This window comes from Miscanthus floridulus, chromosome 2, assembly GCF_019320115.1.
Source record: "Miscanthus floridulus cultivar M001 chromosome 2, ASM1932011v1, whole genome shotgun sequence".
NCBI lineage: Eukaryota > Viridiplantae > Streptophyta > Magnoliopsida > Poales > Poaceae > Miscanthus > Miscanthus floridulus.
In genome coordinates, this window is record NC_089581.1 from 171,712,426 (window position 1) to 171,732,792 (window position 20,367).

The 20,367-nt window shown below is 44.1% G+C and overlaps 4 protein-coding genes across 4 annotated transcripts; 2 read left to right on the plus strand and 2 right to left on the minus strand.

Moving 5' to 3' along the window:
* Positions 1-1,850: 1,850 nt before the first annotated feature.
* On the minus strand, positions 1,851-5,141 carry LOC136540674 (PHD finger protein ING1-like). Its single transcript, XM_066532681.1, has 7 exons — positions 4,914-5,141; positions 4,163-4,234; positions 3,404-3,591; positions 2,841-2,901; positions 2,558-2,699; positions 2,351-2,480; positions 1,851-2,244 (listed from the first exon to the last, which is right to left on the minus strand). The coding sequence occupies exons 1-7, from the start codon at positions 4,939-4,941 to the stop codon at positions 2,134-2,136; spliced, it is 732 nt and encodes a 243-aa protein (XP_066388778.1). The 5' UTR covers positions 4,942-5,141; the 3' UTR covers positions 1,851-2,133.
* A 499-nt stretch (positions 5,142-5,640) lies between these two features.
* Positions 5,641-11,061, plus strand: LOC136540675 (chaperonin CPN60-1, mitochondrial-like). The gene is made up of 18 exons (XM_066532682.1): positions 5,641-5,810; positions 5,934-5,958; positions 6,171-6,302; positions 6,742-6,901; positions 7,299-7,474; positions 7,582-7,677; positions 8,063-8,167; positions 8,255-8,341; positions 8,445-8,534; positions 8,609-8,689; positions 8,804-8,872; positions 9,092-9,169; positions 9,251-9,346; positions 9,593-9,692; positions 9,791-9,894; positions 9,975-10,080; positions 10,180-10,258; positions 10,730-11,061. The coding sequence occupies exons 1-18, from the start codon at positions 5,773-5,775 to the stop codon at positions 10,830-10,832; spliced, it is 1,725 nt and encodes a 574-aa protein (XP_066388779.1). The 5' UTR covers positions 5,641-5,772; the 3' UTR covers positions 10,833-11,061.
* Positions 11,062-12,787: 1,726 nt separating this feature from the next.
* LOC136535706 (cysteine--tRNA ligase CPS1, chloroplastic/mitochondrial-like) lies at positions 12,788-20,159 on the plus strand. The gene is made up of 5 exons (XM_066528079.1): positions 12,788-13,228; positions 13,864-13,927; positions 14,331-14,492; positions 14,794-14,964; positions 17,462-20,159. The coding sequence occupies exons 1-5, from the start codon at positions 13,035-13,037 to the stop codon at positions 17,684-17,686; spliced, it is 816 nt and encodes a 271-aa protein (XP_066384176.1). The 5' UTR covers positions 12,788-13,034; the 3' UTR covers positions 17,687-20,159.
* LOC136513666 (uncharacterized) lies at positions 15,309-17,264 on the minus strand. The gene is made up of 5 exons (XM_066507631.1): positions 17,230-17,264; positions 16,626-17,124; positions 16,440-16,540; positions 16,282-16,373; positions 15,309-15,719 (listed from the first exon to the last, which is right to left on the minus strand). Exons 1-4 carry the CDS (start codon positions 17,262-17,264, stop codon positions 16,310-16,312), a joined length of 699 nt encoding a protein of 232 aa, XP_066363728.1. The 3' UTR covers positions 15,309-15,719; positions 16,282-16,309.
* Positions 20,160-20,367: the final 208 nt, after the last annotated feature.

A 20,367-nucleotide genomic window follows, 5' to 3' on the forward strand; every position in this document is an offset into this window, starting at 1 on the left:
TCATATAGACAGTGTCGGGTTCATAAACCCGGAGTCCCTAATGGACTTGCTTCCTAGCAAAGGCTCGGCCCAGCAGACGACGTTGCGAACGACGCGTAACTTCTGGGCCGGCCCAGATACCTAACGACAGGCCGGAAGAGCAATCCAGTCTATGACCGAAAGACCTGATCAAGGAGGTGACGACACTCGCTTCCGACTCCGACCCGCCTCTCCGACCGGAAGGCTTGGCCAAGGAAGGAACGACGCTCGTCTCCGACTCCGATCCGCCTCTCCAACCGAAAGGCTTGGCTAAGGAAGGGACGATGCTCGCTTCTGACTCCGACCCGCTTCTCCGAGCGGAAGTACGCCGAACCTCTGCTTACAACTCTTCTCCGACCGGCGCGGTCGGAGCCGACTGAGAAACGACCGAACGAGGACGCCTGCTCGGTAGGGACCCAAAGAATCAGACGGAGTAAGTAAGACGGGGCGCTCAAGTCAACCGCAATACCAAGGACCGTACCCTGTACACCTGCAGAATAGTACTGCCAGGTCATGTCAGAAGAGTACTTTATAACCTTCCAGACATGTTAGAACAACGAACATTGTTGTGGGCGCCGATATTTATCCTACAGTATGGTAGGCGTCGACATTGGCCATACTAGAAGAATACGATGGAACCAACTACATGCATATGGACGTCAACAATATTGTGGGGCCGCAAACCGTCTGGTACCCGACGACGTGGACAACAAGACTAGGTAGCACACACTCTCTCTCTCATTTGTAAGGCCGTCCCCTTCATCTATAAAAGGGGATGTGCCCTCTCCCATCAACGGAGAGGATCAATTTTTTAACGATCGAACAGACGAATCATTCCGACTCACTCTCTGCTAGCTTTAGACATTCTAAAGCTACACAGAGCGCACATTCAAATACTTAGCGCACGTAGGAGCTCCCGTCACTCTCGACCCTTCAGTCCAGAGTCCGATCGGACCTCTTACACCCCCCATCTTACTCCCACTCGTTTGTAACCCCACTGTAAACTTCGAGCACCTGGGCTCAGGAATAAAGTTACCGACCGACTCAAACTGGACGTAGGGCACGTTGCCTGAACCAGTATAAACCCTGTGTCATTGAGTACTAGGCCACATCCGATCACAACGTACGACAAAACGATAAATATTTAGCTGGTCACTTTTCGTACCGACAGATAACATAATAAATATTCCAAATGGCTACCATAGAGCAAAATAAACAATTAATTCAAAGGGCTACCAGATGGGTGCATACGGCCTTCACACATGCGTATAGAGGAGGGGAGTCGATCAGATGGAAGTGATCGATCAGATGGAAGTGATAAGGTGATTAACGAGTGACAAGGTGGGTAATTACCCCACAGCTTCACGTGGGAGTACAAAACTAAAAAAAACTGAAATACCTCTTGAGATGCTAAAAAAAACGTGGAGTTGACCTCCAGCTCTACCTTTTTTTTTTGTAGCGGAGCTTTTGAAGCTAGGGGTGTTCGGCAACACTGAGCTAAAGCGAAGCTGCAAAAAGGGGAGCAGAGTAGTCCCAAACACCGCGTAAAAACCGTCAAAGGAGCAAATTCCAAAAGTTAAAGAGTAGATTTTTTTTGAGTGGAGTTAAAGAGTACTGTAGATAAAAGGTCAATGCACTCTTTCCTTTAGAACAACCCAGTGCCAGGCCTAGCTAGGTGATTTTGGCCCAAAAGAAACCAGGCGTTTCTTTGTTCCAGGCTTCCAGCCCATGCTCATGTCTAGGCTAAAGTAGACCTTCCACAAGAACCCCACAAAAGCTCGCGAAAATTCAACGGAAAGAGCCACCGCAAAGAAAAGCATACTCCACAAAGATACCAGAAAAGAGACATGATATTGTGAAATCCATACAAGGGACAGAATGAAAACCCCGCCAAAAAGGCAATGAAGTTACACACCGTCTGCATTGCATTGTCGATGGTCCTAAACTCTAAGAGGTCTAGAGCACTCCTTACTTCCTCAGCATCAAAGGAGTAACATGTACAGAACACTGGATCTACAAGGTATGCACTGTCACAAAGAACTACTAGATTTGTTACCCAACATCAACAACATTTAACAAGCAAGGACACTAGCACAGCAGCATGTGGACTGCATATCACTTGCCTTTTCGCTTCTTCTGGAATCCGATGCAATTTGGGCAATACCACTTTCCCTTGGGCTGCTCCTTGACGCCCACACAGCCATAGTGATACCACTCGATTTTGCACTGCCAAATGGATATGAAAGTGATAATAAAATAAACCAAGCATGGACACGAAAATGGAACTCGTCAAACTGGAATACAGCAGTGAAACAAATGACGTGTCACATACATTAGGATTGTCGCATGCCACCATCTCACCATAGCTGACTTGGTTGCAGAGGCAGTATGTAGGTTCGTTAGGATCCACAGGCAATTCTAAATCAATAGGTGGCACTGGCTGCTCTGTAGGTACCTTAAACCTAAAACAGGAGTTGGGATAGTTTGTTAGACTAAGAAAAACACTGCTGGACTGAACTTATCCAGATGCAAAACATACTTCTTCCGACCCCCTCTGCCTCTTTCGCCAGATCGATCACTCTTCGGAGTAGCATCAGCAGTTGTCACTCCGACATTCACAGTTGAAGTGGCAGTAGTAGCAACAGCAGTCCCTGGAGTAACAGCTGCAGCTGCCTCTTTTTCTGGTAATCACAACGCATGGTATACAGGTAATCAGTAATTTCTTTCCAAAAGAGCAATCAGTGGGCATGTAACTCAAAAGGAGGACAGAAAGTACACTATTCGGAAACAACCAATGTTTTATGCAAAGGGTAGTTCCATACCTTGCCGAATTTCTTCAAGTTTCCTCATAAATTGATCTAGCTGTTGGATATGAGCATCGACCTATAGATCAGCATAATCAAAATCCCGCACATTCACAATTTAGCAACAGCGCAGAGGTGTCATGAGGCATGATTATGCAGCAGAACCTAGCAAACCATAAACTAGTAATGTAAAGTTATTGAAAAATCTAATCAAAATTGTGTGTAGTGTACTGTTACATGGAACCTCGAGAACTATTGCAGGTAAGATGGCATAAATGAAATATAGATAAACAACAAACTTGGCAGCCAATCTTTCCATTTGGGTAGAGATAAAAAGAAACCACTAGCACAAACTGATATTTAACAATCCATAAATGATGAAAAAGAGAAATAATTGAAATGACAATTCATATCGATACTGTACTAGTTTCCATTTCTTCTACAAAGAACTAAACAAGGAGAGAATTAAGTTTATCTGTGTTCTCTCCCATTCCTCCACCAAAACATAGAGCAAGAATTAGATGCTCCTGGTGCAGTGGATTTTACTGCACGTGAATGAGTTATAATTAACAGACACTTACCAGGTCATAAGTCTGTGTGGCTAAAGCCACCTTCTCGTCAGCAATTCTAACACAGTGTTTCTGCTCCTCGATTGCTTCTTCAGAAAATTTCAATTTTGCTGGGTCATATGTAATACTTCCAGATTCAAGTCCATGCTTAATGTCCTCTATTTCTTGCTGACAGCGCTGCTCATTTTCTAGTTGCACACCTAATGAGAAGCACAGAAGGGGGTTATTTTCAGGCTGAAGAGCTGAAAAGCTTAAGTCAAACAAAGATTGGACTTCCTGTTCAGAGAAATAAAATCAGTAGATATTTAAGTAACCACAACATTAATAACTATCAATTCAGTGCGTTTGTCTGGACAATGCTATGTGTATTAACTTCTTAAGATATCCCATAAAAAAGTTCATTTGCCACAATTTGTAGGTTGACATATGTTGCGACAGCCCATATAAACACTGACATTCATCAAATTTTGGGAGATGAAACAAAAGAAGCAGTCATTTAACATGATATGTAATTGCTGCAATCCTACCGAATATTTGTGGCTCTATGTGTTGAAAGGAAATATTGCACATGTAATCAGAAAGAAAGCAGTATAGCAAATGGGAATTTATAACTGAAATCCATTTGCATGCATAATAAGTACAAGACACATCCTCTTAATGCAATGGGACACTCAACCATTATTGTTCTCAGGTTTAGTTTGCCATATATATTTTAAGAGAAGAAGAGATTCAATAGAATAAAATAGGATTCACAAGTCAAAACTGCCATACCTTGCAAACTTTTATCTAACTCTCGCATTAATGAATAGTTCCGATGCAGCATAGATGGCAATGCTTCAACACCTGAGAGTAGTCAAATGAAATAATGTGTGTATATATGATATCAATGAATAAATTTGCACCTATTGGTAATGTTACTGTCTGACAGGATAAGTCAAATCAAGAAAACAAAATACTAAGATTTGCAATAAGGCCATTCTTATGTTCGCTTGCAAAATAATACTACCTACTACCAACGTACCAACCTTTCCACATTGCAATTTATCAATAGGTGCAAGGAAACATGGAAGTAATGTCCAAATAAAACAGAATTGAATACAAGTAAAAGGGTCACATGGTTGCAATAGTTAATCAAAACTAACAAGTTCACGTTTAACAATGAAATGTTTGTTCGCAGCAATTCCCATCAAGGAAAGCTAATGGGTGTACAAGTTGCCAACAAAAAATAGACACCACTGGCAATTCCAACAAGAGAAATTGCATAGTAACTATGATGCAGCTAGGCACGAAGCCTAGTCTTAGCACTCATTTAGCATGTCTTCAAGCATATTGTCATTTCAATATCATTTAATCATGAAACCCTAAAATCAGCCGTGCATGTCCAATCAGCGAGTATCCGGAATTTCTAGACCAAACCCCGATTAAAAATACAAGAAAATTTTAATCCGGTGTGGCTGAGGAAGCCCGTGACCTAGACAGGCGGGCGTGTCGTGCGTGCCCTAGCGAGAGGAAGAGCACTCACTGGCTTGGAAGTCCTCGAGGAACCCCATGGCGCTGGAGATCGGTTGCCGTGGCCCAGATCTTTCCGGTTGTCACCCTCTCGCAGGCTCTCCCAGCCACCAGAGAATCGAAATCAAGATGCGAGGGGAAGGGGAGCGACCGGAGGAAGAGGAAGAGGCTCGCCGGCCGGCGCGGCAGGTGGTGGAGGTGTGAATCGGAGATCCTTTTTGCAGATAAGCCCCCACGTGAAAAGGTGATTTCTGTTTCCGCGTGGCGGCATCTTTCTCAGACAATGGATCGACACGCCACATGGCCCATTCTTTCGGCCCATTTCGACCGCTTTGCGGCCCACGAGACCAAACTGCGACGGACGACGGGCATTATTAAAGCGATGAAAACGGTACGTATTTGAAACCGAATTTGTTTAGAGGGGTTGAGATCTGTCCATATCCGAGTCCGGATATCCAACATTCGATACCATATCCGTATCCGAATACTCAAATCACATATTTATGATATCGATATCCAATCGTATCCTATCCGATATAGTTGACACTATCCGTATTCGAATTCGAATCCGAACAGAAATATGAAAACAAATGTAATATCGGTGATATCCGTCTGTATCTTATCCGTTTTCATCCCTATTAAACCCTACTAAAACCCCGCACAGCAAATCCCCGTTTTCATCCCTATTAAACCCTACTAAACCCCCGCACAGCAAATCCCTCCCACATCCTTTCCTCCTCCCTCCCTCCCCTACTCTTTCCTCCTCCCCAAGTAGCTCTGCCAATCGGCCTCCCTTCTCCGCCTCGCCGTCCCTCCTCGACCCCAGAACCAGAGCAAGAGCTGAACTTGAAGCAAAACCCTCGTCCGTCGCCATGTACCGCGCGGCCGCCAGCCTTGCCTCCAAGGCCAGGTGAGATAGCCGATTCGTGCCTTGCTTTGTGCTGCGCGAGCTTTCTCTCGTGCCGTACTGGGGTTTGGAGTAATCAATCGTGTCGTGTCGCTAAACTGTATGGTTTGCTTTTTTTTGGTGCAGGCATGCCGGGAGCAGCGCTCGCCAGGTGAGGAATTTGGTGGCAGGCAGTAGTGGTATTTTTAGTGTTGTTTTTGGTTGGCCCCGATCATGTGCTTTGGAGCGTCCTTGCCCTGAGCAGATCACTGATCGGAAATATTAACCTGCTGTATTGGGCGTCAAGGGGTTTTCGTCGTTTGATTTAGATTTGATTTATGACTGACTTGTGCTAATGTGCTCCGTTGGTGTGATGCTGAGCAGGTGGCGAGCAGCTTGGCCTGGAGCAGGAACTATGCTGCTAAGGACATCAAGTTTGGTGTCCAAGCCCGGGCCTTGATGCTGAGGGGTGTTGAAGAATTGGCCGACGCTGTCAAAGTGACAATGGGCCCTAAGGTATATACCCTTTTTGCAAGTCTGTCTGAGTTGTGTCATTCTGTATCATATCGCACAAATCACTACTCTCAGTTTTGTTGGACTCTTTTTCTATGCATAATGATGTTATACTAGCTAATGTGGCTGTATATATTTTGTTCATGTACTACTTTACATATGTGAATTACCAAGATCTATGATCTTATCGAGTTCATGTCGTTCTGTATCATATTACCAGTTATGATCTTTACATGTAAATATGTTAGCATAATAGCTACGATGATATCACAAGTAGTTAGCTTACCTGGATGATCTTATCTTTGCATTTGGATCTTTTACTTTCCCATGGTAGGGCTTCACTGTATTTTTCTTAGTACCGGCCCACAAAACTAACTTTTTTACTGGACAGTGTTAGGGTTGTTGAATTGACATTATTGAGCCCAATTTATTTATGCTACAGGGAAGAACTGTTATTATTGAGCAAAGCTTTGGTGTACCTAAAGTTACAAAGGATGGAGTGACCGTTGCCAAGAGCATTGAATTCAGTGACAGAGTAAAGAACGTTGGTGCAAGCCTTGTGAAGCAGGTCGCTAATGCTACCAATGATACAGCTGGGGATGGTATGGCATAGTTCTATTCATATGCCTGTCAAGTTTACACTGATTAGGAATTTAGGATTTTCTATTGACCTGTCTTCGCAGCACTGCAACATACTATACTAATGTTTGAACTAGCAATATATATGCACTAATATGTCAAAGCTCTTTTAGTTCAAGTTCTGCTTGCTGCCTATGTATTTTGATGTATTTGTTAGACTCAGTTATTGACAGATTCATTTTATGTTTGCATATTGCATCGGTCTTGATTTTGGGCTACTGCATTGTTATGGAAAAGTCTTGTCTTGTTATATGGTTTCCTCCATTCAGATACATTCTATGAAGACCATTGACTGAGGGTGAAGTATAATATCTTTCATGGGTTTCATTTCAAGTTCGCTTAATGTTCAAACACTTTCAGGTACTACATGTGCCACTGTTCTGACAAAGGCTATATTCACTGAGGGTTGCAAGTCTGTAGCCGCTGGAATGAATGCCATGGATCTGAGACGTGGTATCTCAATGGCTGTTGATTCTGTTGTCACGAACCTAAAAAACATGGCAAAAATGATTAGTACATCAGAGGAAATAGCACAGGTAATTTTTGGATTGCAACAAGTCAAGGAACTAGAGAGCTTTTTTATATGTTTGTTCTGCTATCTCTAAGACATTTGTGCTAATTTATTTGTTATTATTACTCAAAGGTGGGTACTATATCGGCTAATGGGGAAAGGGAAATTGGTGAGCTAATTGCAAAGGCTATGGAGAAGGTTGGTAAAGAGGGAGTCATCACTATTGCGGTAAGTACTCTAAAGAACTTACCATGTCTAATGCATCTGTTTATTTTTTTTAATAATCACACTTAAAAAGTGTTGGGTGAAGCTTAAGACCAACATAGTTTTGGATGTGTTCCCCTTACTGTCAGTTCTGCTACATTTTTTTGGGTTCCAAATTTGATTTTACACACTCCCATTGCTTGCGGTCCCATACCTAACTTAGGTTGTTATTAATGTGTTTAATTTGGACATATTTTGCATTTTCTGTACACTTCAAGGGATTGTTATCATTAAGAAATTTGTTTTTGAAACTAGCTATGCTGGGAGAAGCATTCTGTGTCATTTTTTCTCATCTGGGAATTTGTTTCAGTGTCCTATATTTGTTTATGATCCATGAATTACTTGATAGGATGGCAACACTCTCTACAACGAGCTTGAAGTTGTGGAAGGCATGAAGTTAGACAAAGGTTACATCTCTCCGTACTTTATTACCGACCAGAAGAACCAGAAATGTGTAAGTATTTCCTTTGCGTTCTTGTTGCTCTAATTGTTTTGTCTTTTATTTATTTTTTATTTGATTGACTAATCCTATCGGTTGTAGGAACTAAATGATCCCTTGATATTGATACACGACAAAAGAGTATCAAATGCGCACTCCGTGGCCAAAGTGATGGAGTTAGCTATGAAGGTATTTGTTTGATTGTTAATTCTTGCACGCTTATGACTGATGTTGGTTTGTTGTGACGTCTATTGCAATCTAACACACAATGGTCTATTTTCTGCTTCATCAGAAGCAAAAACCTCTGCTTATTGTCGCAGAAGATGTAGAAGGTGAAGCGTTGGGTACCCTGATTCTTAACAAGCTTCGTGGAGGTGTTAAGGTTGGCTTTAGCTCTTTTTATGCTTTCTTGCTAGTACTTTTTTCAGCTTTATTATTTAATTACATGAACCACAGGTCTGTGCGGTCAAAGCTCCTGGTTTTGGGGGGAGCAGGAAAACCAACTTACAGGACCTTGCTATCCTTACTGGGGGGGAAGTATGTCGCTGTCACAACTCTATTTCTTTGCCCATGCCATAGTTACCATATATTCAAATCTTTGTTCACTTTCTTTCTTTCTTTCTTTTCTTTTTTTTTTGCACATTGAACCAGGTTATAACTGAAGAACTTGGGATGAACCTTGAGAACTTTGAGCCTCAGATGTTTGGCACTTGCAAGAAGGTAAAGGCTGTGTCATTTGATGGCTGTACACTTTTTCTCAGCTCCTATAGGCTGAACTATTGACAGTATAAAATAAATACCTGTTTGTGATCTAGTTAGGTTGATTACACGATTGAACTATAGCCATGAGCTTTTGATACCTCCAGAAGACTTGTGTGGTTCTGTTCATGTCTTAGAACTATTTCTTTTTCTTTATTAAGTGAACTTTTTGAAATGCAGGTTACAATTTCTAAGGATGACACTGTCGTCCTTGATGGAGCTGGGGATAAGAAGGCAATTGAAGAGAGAGCTGAGCATGTTCGTTTTATCTGCTTAGTTTCCATGAGGCAATTTGGGCATCATCTGACTTTTAGCCATAACATGTTTTTTTTTTGACAGCTGAGATCTGCGATTGAGCAAAGCACTTCTGACTATGACAAGGAAAAGCTTCAAGAGCGATTGGCAAAGCTTTCTGGTGGTGTTGCTGTTCTAAAGGTGAAAACTATTATTGATGTTAAATTATGTACATCCATAATGTTGATGTCAATATTAGAATGATCAATTTATAACCTTGGGTTCATAGGGAGTATATTGTCTAAATTGCCAGGGATGTATGTATTATCCGGTAGATATTTTAGTTTGGTATTGTAGTGTTGATGGCATTTTAGCATTATATATTGATTTTGGTTACTTCCCTGGATTGCTGTTGTGAACATTCTTTATTACAATCTTTCCTTTTAGATTGGTGGAGCAAGTGAAGTGGAAGTCAGTGAGAAGAAGGATAGAGTGACGGATGCACTAAATGCAACCAAAGCTGCAGTGGAAGAGGGTATTGTGCCAGGTACCATGCTGATGCTCTGCTGTTGAGTTCTCTCTGGTTTAAGCATGTGTCAGTATATCACCATGGCTGAAAATCTTATTTGTTTATGATACACATAGGTGGGGGTGTTGCTCTTCTCTATGCTTCAAAAGACCTGGATACATTGGAGACTGCAAACTTTGACCAAAAGATTGGTGTCCAAATCATTCAAAATGCTTTGAAGGTTTGAAGAAATTGTTTCTGTTTTTCTTTTGAGGTTTTCCTCACATGTTCATGTCATCTGATGATTGGAGGATTTTGCAGACCCCGGTGCATACTATTGCTTCAAATGCTGGGGTAGAAGGGGCTGTTATTGTTGGCAAGCTTTTGGAACAGGAGAACACTGATCTAGGCTATGATGCAGCTAAAGGTAGGGTGCAAAGTTGACAATATTGCCCATCGGGGGCTTAGGAACTAAGTTTGTGTTATGTTTCAAACATTGGTTATGCAAATTGATATTCCAACTCAGGTGAATATGTGGATATGGTGAAGGCTGGTATCATCGACCCGCTTAAAGTGATTAGAACAGCCCTACTGGATGCTGCAAGGTCCTCTCTCTACTTTTCATTTGTATACTTGAATGTTTTTAGTTCAGCAAGATAGTCAAGCTGCATTGAAGTACCCCCTCTGTCCAAGAAAGAATGCAATTCTAGCATAGTATCACGTTTTAGTATCTCGAGTTTGACCAATTATAGATAAAGAAATATTAATGTTTACGATATCAAATAAATATCATTAGATTAATTACGAAATGTATTTTTATAATAAATTGATTTGGAGCCATAAATACGAATACTATTTACTAGAAACTTGGTCAAACGTGAACTACTTTTAGTGTTACGTAACTCATAGTTGCATCCTTTACTAGACTGTTGAGAATTTGCTGCAATTTTTTTTATTGTTGCATACACGATTCAAGCAGCTTCTTGAATCTTGAGCTTAGTCTATCTATATATATTTTCCTCCTCTTATGTCCATGGGACCATGACACATTTTCCCCTTCTGTTTTCATATTGCAGTGTATCATCTCTTTTGACTACCACAGAATCTGTCATTGTTGAGATCCCCAAGGGAGAGAGCAGTGCATCAGCAATGGGCAGCATGGATGGGATGGAATACTGACGAGCTTTCTCAGCTCATGCCAAAGCATTGTGATTATATGAAACACTAGTTTAGATTATCTATCTAATGAGGAAGTTGTCCATAGTTTGGTTCTACTGCGGGAGGATTGCTAACTAGAAATAGAGGTAGCGCTGGAAATCGGGATGTGAACGAAACCCCTTTTATACAAGCACTGGAAGTTTTTTGGGGGGCTCAAATTGCGGCTGTTCCGCAACTGATATCTCGCTTACACCTGTTGCTTGTTTCCTTGGCACGGCAATTACTTCAATTGGGTTAGAATGTCAGATGCGGCACCGGTTGAAATATTGAATATTAGATGTGGATTTGATGGAGTGAAATCTGACTTGTATATGCGGTGAACTAGAGTTCGATGCTTTCAGTCTTGCTATGCCCTATCCATGTTGAAAACTGAGTACTCGACAGAATGTGTTGCGGCATATCTCAAGAATTGGTAGTGCAGTCCCACTTTCAACACAGAACGTACACTACACTACGTGGAATGTTTCGATAGAATGGATTTGTATCTGAGGCCTTGATTTTGAATAAAAAAAACCAGGAATTCGTAGAGCAAACGCTCTTTGGCTCCTTCCAATTTCCAAATACAGGAATTCTATCAATGAGATGAGATGAGAAACTGAGAAAGAGGGTCTAAATCTCAGGGTTCACTTTGCAAGTTTATGAGATGAGAAAGAGGGTCTAGTAAATCTTAGGGTTCACTTTGCAAGTTTCGCAAGAGGGTTTAGAGAACGCCACCTGTGACCTGTCCTTTTACCCGCTGTTGTTGCTGGGATTTGCAAGGTCAGCGACTTGCCATGGCGGAGAAGGCGACGCCGCCGTACCTCAAGCTCTTCAACTCGATGACGAGGAGGAAGGACCCCTTCCAGCCGGCCGTCGATGGCAAGGTCAGCATGTACGTCTGCGGCGTCACGCCCTACGATTTCTGCCACATCGGCAACGGCCGCGTCTATGTCGTCTTCGACGTGCTCTACAGGTAGCTCTCGGCTCCATCCATCCGGCGATCCTCGACTCACTGGTGGAATTTCTTGCTGTTAAGCTATGCGTTTAATCGGTCGAGATAATTTTATGACTGGAGCAAAAGCCACGCTCTTTTCAGTTGGGTGCTGCGGTGATCGGAATTTCGATTTGCTTAACTAATGATTGTTCGAGAACCTAGTTGGGAAAATAAGCATAATTATAATTATTCAGCCTGTTTGTTGGTTGGTTTCAGCCAGCCCAAACCAGTCAGCCAATAGTATTTTTCTCTCATAATAAACCAGCACCAGCCAACCTAAACTAACCCAGAAACCAACCAACGAACAAGATTATCACAAACCAAACACTCACGCACCCCACGCACACCCCCGAAATGTGGTTTTTGTTTTTGCTAACCAAACCTCTCAAACTTTTTTGAAGGCATAGCCTCGGAAACTTTCAGTGAGTTTATAGAAAAATACACTACTAACATATGACATCAGTTTGATTTCGCTGAATCCACCATAAAATATGTATATTTACTTGGTATCACAGATGTTAATATAATTTTATAATCCTTGTCAAAAATTTTTGACTTGGAACAAAATTATGTCCTATCTAGCCACTTTTGGGATGTGATGTCTTACATTTTGAGATTATTATAGGCTGAACATGGATGTCGGTCTAGTCAGGGAACAAGTGAAATAAGTAATAAGTCAAAAAAAAGGAACAAGTGAGGTACAGAAAAAATGGTCATCATATTTTACCACCGAATCTATTAAGAGTTTGATTTTAAATTTACTTTCTAAAATCATGCAACTTGTAGCTTTGTTATAAACCTGGGTCTAAATTTACCTTTGAGATGTGATAAGCACTTCTGATATTATTTCAGGGAAAATTGGATGGCATTGAAAATGTATTGTGAAAGTAAAGTAAAACTCGAGTTACTACAATTTAAGACGCTAGAAGGTTTACAAGGAATCTTTTAATATTTACCAAAATGAAAACGGGGTCGTATTTGCAAGATTCGCAGCATAGCGCTACTGCGCTAGGGCCATAGGCCATAGGCCCATAGCCCACTCTGCTCATCCGGGCACCAGGCACAACCAAAAAGACAGGGGCCAGGCCGCAAAATCCTCTCTCCTCCCCTCCAGCCCCGTCGACCGTGAATTCTCGACCGTCGCCGCGAATACACTTGGCTTTGCGCCTCCACCTCTCTCCAGGCTACCCATGGCGGAGCCGACGCCGCCGCCGCCTCCATCGCAGCTGCAACTGAAGCTATTCAGCTCGATGACTAAGGCGAAGGAGCCCTTCCAGCCGCGGGTGGAGGGCAAGGTCGGCATGTACGTCTGCGGCGTTACGCCCTACGACTTCAGCCACGTCGGCCACGCCCGCGCCTACGTCGCCTTCGACGTGATGTACAGGTACCAGTCCCTTCGGATCTGGCGCCCCTCTGTCTTCCTAGATGCGCAATTGGTGGGATCGGTTTCTGTCTTCCTAAAGTATGCCGAAACCGGTGCTTTAAGCTGTGAGTACCTCGAGTTTAGTCATTAGTGATTGAGTCGACTTCTACTGCTCTCGCTGCTTGTACGTTGGATTGTTCTGTATGCTCTCGCGAAATTATCAAGTGATGGTTGCGGGTTCAGTGTAGTGTTGTGGGTTTATGTTTTGCCTGCAGCTCTCCGGTTGAGTGCTGACTGCTGAGTACCGGTCTGCATTAGTCCCTAGTTGCCTCTGATATACGGATGTGTGTTGCCGTGTTGTTTTTTGGGACAGTAAACTGTTGGCCTCCAGCACTGAATTTTCGTTTTTGTCATCAGCATAAATTACTCCAATGTATTCAATACGCGATCTGCCTAACTCGGAACATGTTGAGATCAGCTAATGGCATGGTAGTGATACAGCAGTTCTATTATTGTTCAAATCAAACTGTTTCAATGCACCAGACAATTTTTCATGTATTAAGGTTGAATTGAAAAGGGTGTGTTATGAAGCTTTTAGTGCTTCTAATTTTTCTTCTTATGCTTTGATAAAATAATTGGTTGTATATTCTATGCAGGTATCTTAAATTCTTGGGGTATGAAGTTGAATATGTGCGTAATTTTACGGACATCGATGATAAGGTAATAGATGCCCAGATAATTTTAGCAGTACTCTTTAATAATTGATAAACAAAAGGAGAAATTTTCGTATTTATACTTATTTGTTTTGTGTTCAACAGCTTCCCTTTTAACAAAGGAGGGCATTACCTATTTTTTGCAATGAAAAGATAAAAAAATAAATCGACTATTATCACCCGTGTCAAAGTTGCCCTCTGCATGTGTGCATATTTCAAAGAGGAACTTTTAGGTTTATTATGGTGTGGTTTTTATCTTTCTCCAAGCTAAGGAGTAGTGTGTAGGAATTGCATTGCGCTATCAATTTACCCTTTCTATTCAGATGCTCTCTAGTGTGTGTATATTTGCTGTATATTGTCCTATCTTTTAATGCTATATAGTGACTCCAGATCTTGTTTTCATTGTACAGATTATTAGGCGTGCCAATGAAGCTGGTGAAACGCATACAAGTTTGAGTAGCCGGTTTATCAATGAATTCCTTCTTGATATGGCTGCGCTCCAGTGCTTGCCTCCTACACATGAGCCACGTGTAACAGAACACATTGAGCTTATTATAGAGCTGATAACCAAGGTATGTTCAAGTATTGCGGTAAACAGCACCAATCGGTAGCCTAACTCCATGCTACTGTGCATCTGTTGTGAACAGAAGAAACACTGATGATTACACTAGCTCATTGCCTTAAAATTTAGTGCAGAACTAAAACCAAATCCTCTGCTTCCAGCATAGTGAAAAGTTATGCTTAACTTGCTCTATATTACACTGGTCCTACAAAATTGCACTGTGAATTGTGATCCCTTTTATCTCTTGTATTGTAAGAAATTATTTACTCAGCAATTACAATTATTTCTGCTCTGTATCTGTTTCTGAACAGATAATGCAGAATGGGCATGGCTATGCTATAGAAGGGGATGTTGACTTTTCTGTTGATAGTTTCCCTGAATATCTCCTTCTATCTGGAAGAAAGTTGGATCAACATTGTGCTGGTGAACGTGTCGCTGTCGATACAAGAAAGCGTAATCCTGCAGATTTTGCCCTGTGGAAGGTAATTTTGATGCAATGATATTTCTATCTTAGGAATGATTTCATACAAACCACCATTTGAAGTGCACCTTCCATCTCTACTACTAGTATGTGACAATGATATGTAGGACCTTAGGCCACATGTTATTGTTACATGGCCTGGTGGTATAGTGAAAGGTGCACTGAAACGGTGGCATGGATGAAATTTACACTTTAGCTTTTGTGTCTCCACTCAGTTGGTATAAGCAACACTCAGTTTGCAGTTGAGTATGTAATAATGCCTTGCAGTTCGCAGAAAATGCAAGCACAGGCAAACTGTCTTTGAATGCCACACGAAAAGAACAATGAAATCGAAATCAAAGGAAGGACAAAGACAAGCATGTTCTCATTTTTCTTCTTTTTTTGTTTTTGAACCGGAGATCTTTGCTCTGTATCTTAAGATCATCCAAGCGAAGTTGCATAAGTACAAAAAAAAACTCCACTAACAAATATGAACGAGAAATGGAGGATAGCTTCCCATCTGAGCTGAGGCACCACATAAGTAAAAAAAAAAATGCAGATTTACCCAACTAAATCCTAAAGGTCCGAGGTTGAGGTATTTCTCTGTTGTATGCGTCTTCTCAAAAGGTTGCCAGGTGCTTTCTAGGAAAGAAACCACAGGCACTGCTCGGCAAATTAAGGGAGTTACGGCGTGAATAACAAGTTGGAAAGGCTTTAAGACGCCAACTGAGCAACAAACCCGCCACAGGAAAGAATCACCCAACTTGGCAACCATTCCTGAAATGTGCAACACCAATGGCTGAGGTGGGTAAGTGTAGCACTAAACAAGGGAATAATAATGGACTAATTCTGCAATCATATACAGACATTTCAAAACGAATGACAATCACGTGTCATTATAGTACAATGTTTTTCTTTTTTTTCAAACAATATCAGAAAGGTGCTAACAATACAAAACGGAAACTAGGACATACATGAAACAAAATCAAACAAAAGGCTTGACATTTGAGGATTTATAACAAATACATTATCATCTTAGAACCAACACAAAAATTCACGTAAGCAATTGCATACAAGATCTTGAATAAATTATAGTACATCATGAACAACGTGGCTACAAAAGACAGACATTGTTATAGCACAGAAGCAACTAAAACAAAGGTATTATTGTTGGCGATGCTTAATTAGTTAAATTTTTCATATATACTGATATAGCACAGAAACCAGAAGAAAATATGAAGCATTGTCTAGTACATGTTCATCAATCAATATACAAACACAAGCAGCTCATGGCACCATTAAATTCAAAAATGAATGAAGAAGTTTTAAAGGTCTTAACTGGAGGTTGATGATCAGTCCTCCATCCTTCACCCTGGAGCTCTATGCGAGATAGATCTCCGCTCAGCATACACAGTAAGTATCTCCTTGAGCCTGAAATGGCACATTGTCAATCAAATAAAACCAAAAAAATTGGAAGCAAACAAACGAAACACTTACATTTCATGCTTGTCTGTGGCGCTGGACATTTCCTCAAGAAAAGTGGGCAAAAGTTTTCCAAAGTAATGTGCAACTATTAGTTCCAGTTCAATCCCATAAGCCTACAATGATTAAAAGAACATGTGTGACTGTGAGTAATGAATTATAATACTATTTAGGTAATACCTGAAATAAAATTACGCATACCAATGCTTCTTCTGGCCCATGGACAATAAAATTGTGGAGGAACACTGCAAGATAGCCATCCTCGCCGGTAAAAGGATAATATTGAGGATTTTCCTCGAGAAGATCCGGATCTGCAGTATAGTCTATCTGATGATAATCTGGTGGGCGCTTTCCTAGCTTCCTTTTCCAGTATATAGCAGAGATGAACTTATCTTTAGGTGCAGTGAAAACATGCCACCTAGAATGGCAGAACTTGTTTATCTTTTTAATAAGCTGTTCCGCTGCTGTATGATCCAATGTTTTATAGAATTTGTAGAAGTCTTCAAGTAGCAGTCTTCTTTTAGCAGGCTCGATAAGTAAAGGGTGATGCCTGATGACCCAAAGTTGTATCTCCCTTTCTTTTTCTTCAACATCTGACTCTGGAGATAGATCTTCTACCCGAAAAATGAAATCATCAACATATGCAGGTCTATTTCCAGCTTCACCATATCTGGTCTTCACTAGAGAAAGAATTGAGTAGCTTCATCAAATCTTTGTGTATGTTCAGTTTTGAAGCTTTCATATTAGCATGCTTGTTAATTGTTACATGCAAGGGATCTTCTGCTGACACGAGCATATCACTGACATCGAAATTGCCACCAAAGCTTTTGTTTTCTGCATGTAACTTAAAAAAGAACTCAACATATCCGTCTAACACAGTAGCCCCAAGGTGTGTTGTCTTTGTATGGTCAGCTTGTGGGATATCACCAAATGAAGATCCAACTTTAAACTTATATGATTCAGTCACTGGATATTCATCAAAGAAGCTAACACTGGCGTATATTTCACCTTTAACGTCACCATTTTGATCCTTTTAGGAACTGGATGATGCTCGTCTTCCAAATGCCGCTTACCTGGAGACGAAGGATGCAACGGTATTGGTGATGGCAACAGTGGTGGAGATGAAGGCACTGCTGGTGTCGGTGGTGAAGATGGTCTTGGCAGTGGTGATGGCGATGGTTGCAGTGGCAGTGGTTGTTGCGAATCCACCGAGTAATTCTGTGGATCAAACGGCTCCTCCTGGTGCGGCCCTAGTGGTCTGAACTGAAGGGTGGGGTTGACCAACTCAGCACTAGGAGGCGGCTGGGACGGTGCAAACGGCGACAGCCCTGGTGGTCCGAACTGCGGCGTGTAAGGGTTCTGGTTGGAGGCGGGCGCCAGCGCATACTGATGGGAGGCGGCTTCGAACTGCCCTAACGCGGCGGCATTAGGAGACGCGGGGCGAGATGGTCGGAAGTGAGAAGCGGAGGGTGTCGACGCGCCGTGGTACGGCCCCCCGAGCCCAGGGTATTGCCCCCCGCGCCCAGGGGACGCAGATTCAGTGTTCTGTTCAATGATGCTAAAATTTGGTTTGTGCTGATGGTTATGTTGAAATGATGTAAGAGAAAAATACTGTTTCATAGCTAAAAAGTAGTTAATAAGCTCAAGCCAACAGATTGAGTGACTTTGCTTAGGCAAGTCACGCTGTAACTTCCCTTACTATATCCACCGTTCATCCAAGATTGAAGGGCTGCAGCTGCTTTTAGTCTGGGTCTGGCTTCTCTCCCGCAAAGACGGAGCGGGAGCTCGCGGCCAGCATCCGTGGCCGGCGCAACGGTGGCCAACGTGGTGAGCGCGGCCGGTGCGGAGGGCGGCGCAACCAGGCTCTGAGTTTTCACCATGCGGTAGGCGGTAGCGTTCCCGGCAGAGCATGCGAGGACGGACGTGTTTTCCTGCGGCGGGCTGCTCTGCTCTCCCGCACCGTTGGTAAGCACGGCTGGACGGCGTCTCGCTGGATGCACGGCGGGACGGCGTCTCGGCGTCGCACCGTCGTTGCTCCTCGACAGCATCCCGGAGGACGGAGGCGGCCTGCAGACCACCACCTCCTTCGAGCGGCGGGCGCAGGACAGCTCGGCTCCTCCGGGCAGCGGGCGTACCAAGCCCGCTCCGCCGCCTCCGTCCGCGTCGCCGCGCACAACGCCCTCTTCGAGTCCGGAGGACCGCTGGGCCCACGACTACTGGCTGTTCACGGCTCACGTTCACCGGGAGCGGGCTCGCCAATCTCAGCCCTTTCTCTCCGCCGCCAGCTCGCTGCACCGCCCTCCACGCCGGCCCCGCATCGCTTGTCGCGCTGGTCGAGAGCTCCGGCGCCACCTGCCCCCGCTCGCCGCACTGCTCGAGAGCTCACCGCGTCGTCCGCCCGCTCGTCGCGCCAACCTGCGCCCGGGCTGCGCACACTCGCGGCGCTGGCCGAGAGCTCGCCGCGCCATCCTCTGTGCTGGCTGCCCTCTGCGGACGCTCGCGTCGCTCTCCGCGCAGGCCGCTTGTCGCGCCGCCCTCCGGCTCGGGCACGCAAGCTCGCAGTGCTAGGTGCCAGCTCGCCGCGTCGCTCTCTGTGCGAGCTGCTAGGTTGTCGCGCCGCCCTCCGCATCGGCCACGCATGCACGCTCGCAGCGCTGGCAGCCAGCTCGCCGCGCCACCATCTGTGCTGGTCGCGCACGCTCGCCTCGTCGCCCTCCGCGCTGGCCATGCGTGCTCACCGCAACCCGAGGCCTGTGCCGTCCTGTACGCCGGAAGCGTGCTCGCCACCGCGCCGTCCTTGCCGACGGAGCGCCGCGCATCACGGCCGCGATGCATAAGTCGAGGAGGAAGTGCCCTGTGACCCAGTCGCTCCATCATCAGCTTTGACAGTTCGTCGCTGGAAGCCTCATCCGAGACGGGAGAGCGCCGCCGCTCCTGCCAGCGCTGATGGAGAGAGAGCGAATGGAGCCGAACTGCCGAAGGGAAGAAAAATCAAAGCCAACAAGTGACTGACAGATGGCCCCATGAGCTGAGAGGAAGGACACCCTTTAGATCTGATTACGTTGTAACTTTACTGGGCAAAGTTACTGAATCTCAATCCCGCCGAGGGCGAGGGTTTTGCCCCCGTGTTGAGGGTTTTGCGCCTCGTGCCCGCTCATGACAACGATCGGCGGCGGCGGCGGCTAGGGTAGAGAGGAGGGGCCCGGCGAGGGTACTGAAGAGCGGTTTTGAAGGAGCGGCGGCCCATCTCGTTTAGGATTTCGAGTAGCGGCGGCGGGAGCTCGGTGGGGAGGGGGATCTGTGGCGACGGCGGGCGCTCGGTGGGGAGGGGGGACCAGAGCGACAACCGCCCGCGAAGGCAACCTAGGCGCCCGCACGCGCGAGGTGGCGCAGGAGGGGAGGGAGCCGCGCCGGCCACCACCACGGGGAGAGGGAGCACCGCCGCCGGCAGCCGCGTCGCCAGGAACCCTAAGCAGTGACCACGGTGTTACGACTTCGAATGAATCGTGCGACTGCCAAGGGCATTGCTGTCTTTTGGTCCACCTGCCTTTTCTTTTCTTTTTTTCCATTTAGTTACAAAGTGAGGGTAAAAATAACCAGGTAAAAACATAAAGTAAAAAAAAGGATAAAATCACCGTTGACGTTTAGAATAAAGGTAGAAACACCAAATTCCGAACCTATAAAGACCTCTAAACGTGTTGACTTATATTTTATATAATAAAGATCTCTAAACGTGGTGACTTAGCTACAGTTCTCTTCCATCCCCCCTCACAGTCTGTTCATCCACAGTGCTTTTCTCCTGGCCGTACGATTCGGCCTGCTGCCATCGGATCCAGGTAGCGCTTATCTTGCATGGAGTTATGGTCCCTCATATTCTACATTTTTCTTCAGAATTTTTCTCTGCCTTTGATTAGATTGCTATGTGTCCGTTTCCTCACGACGA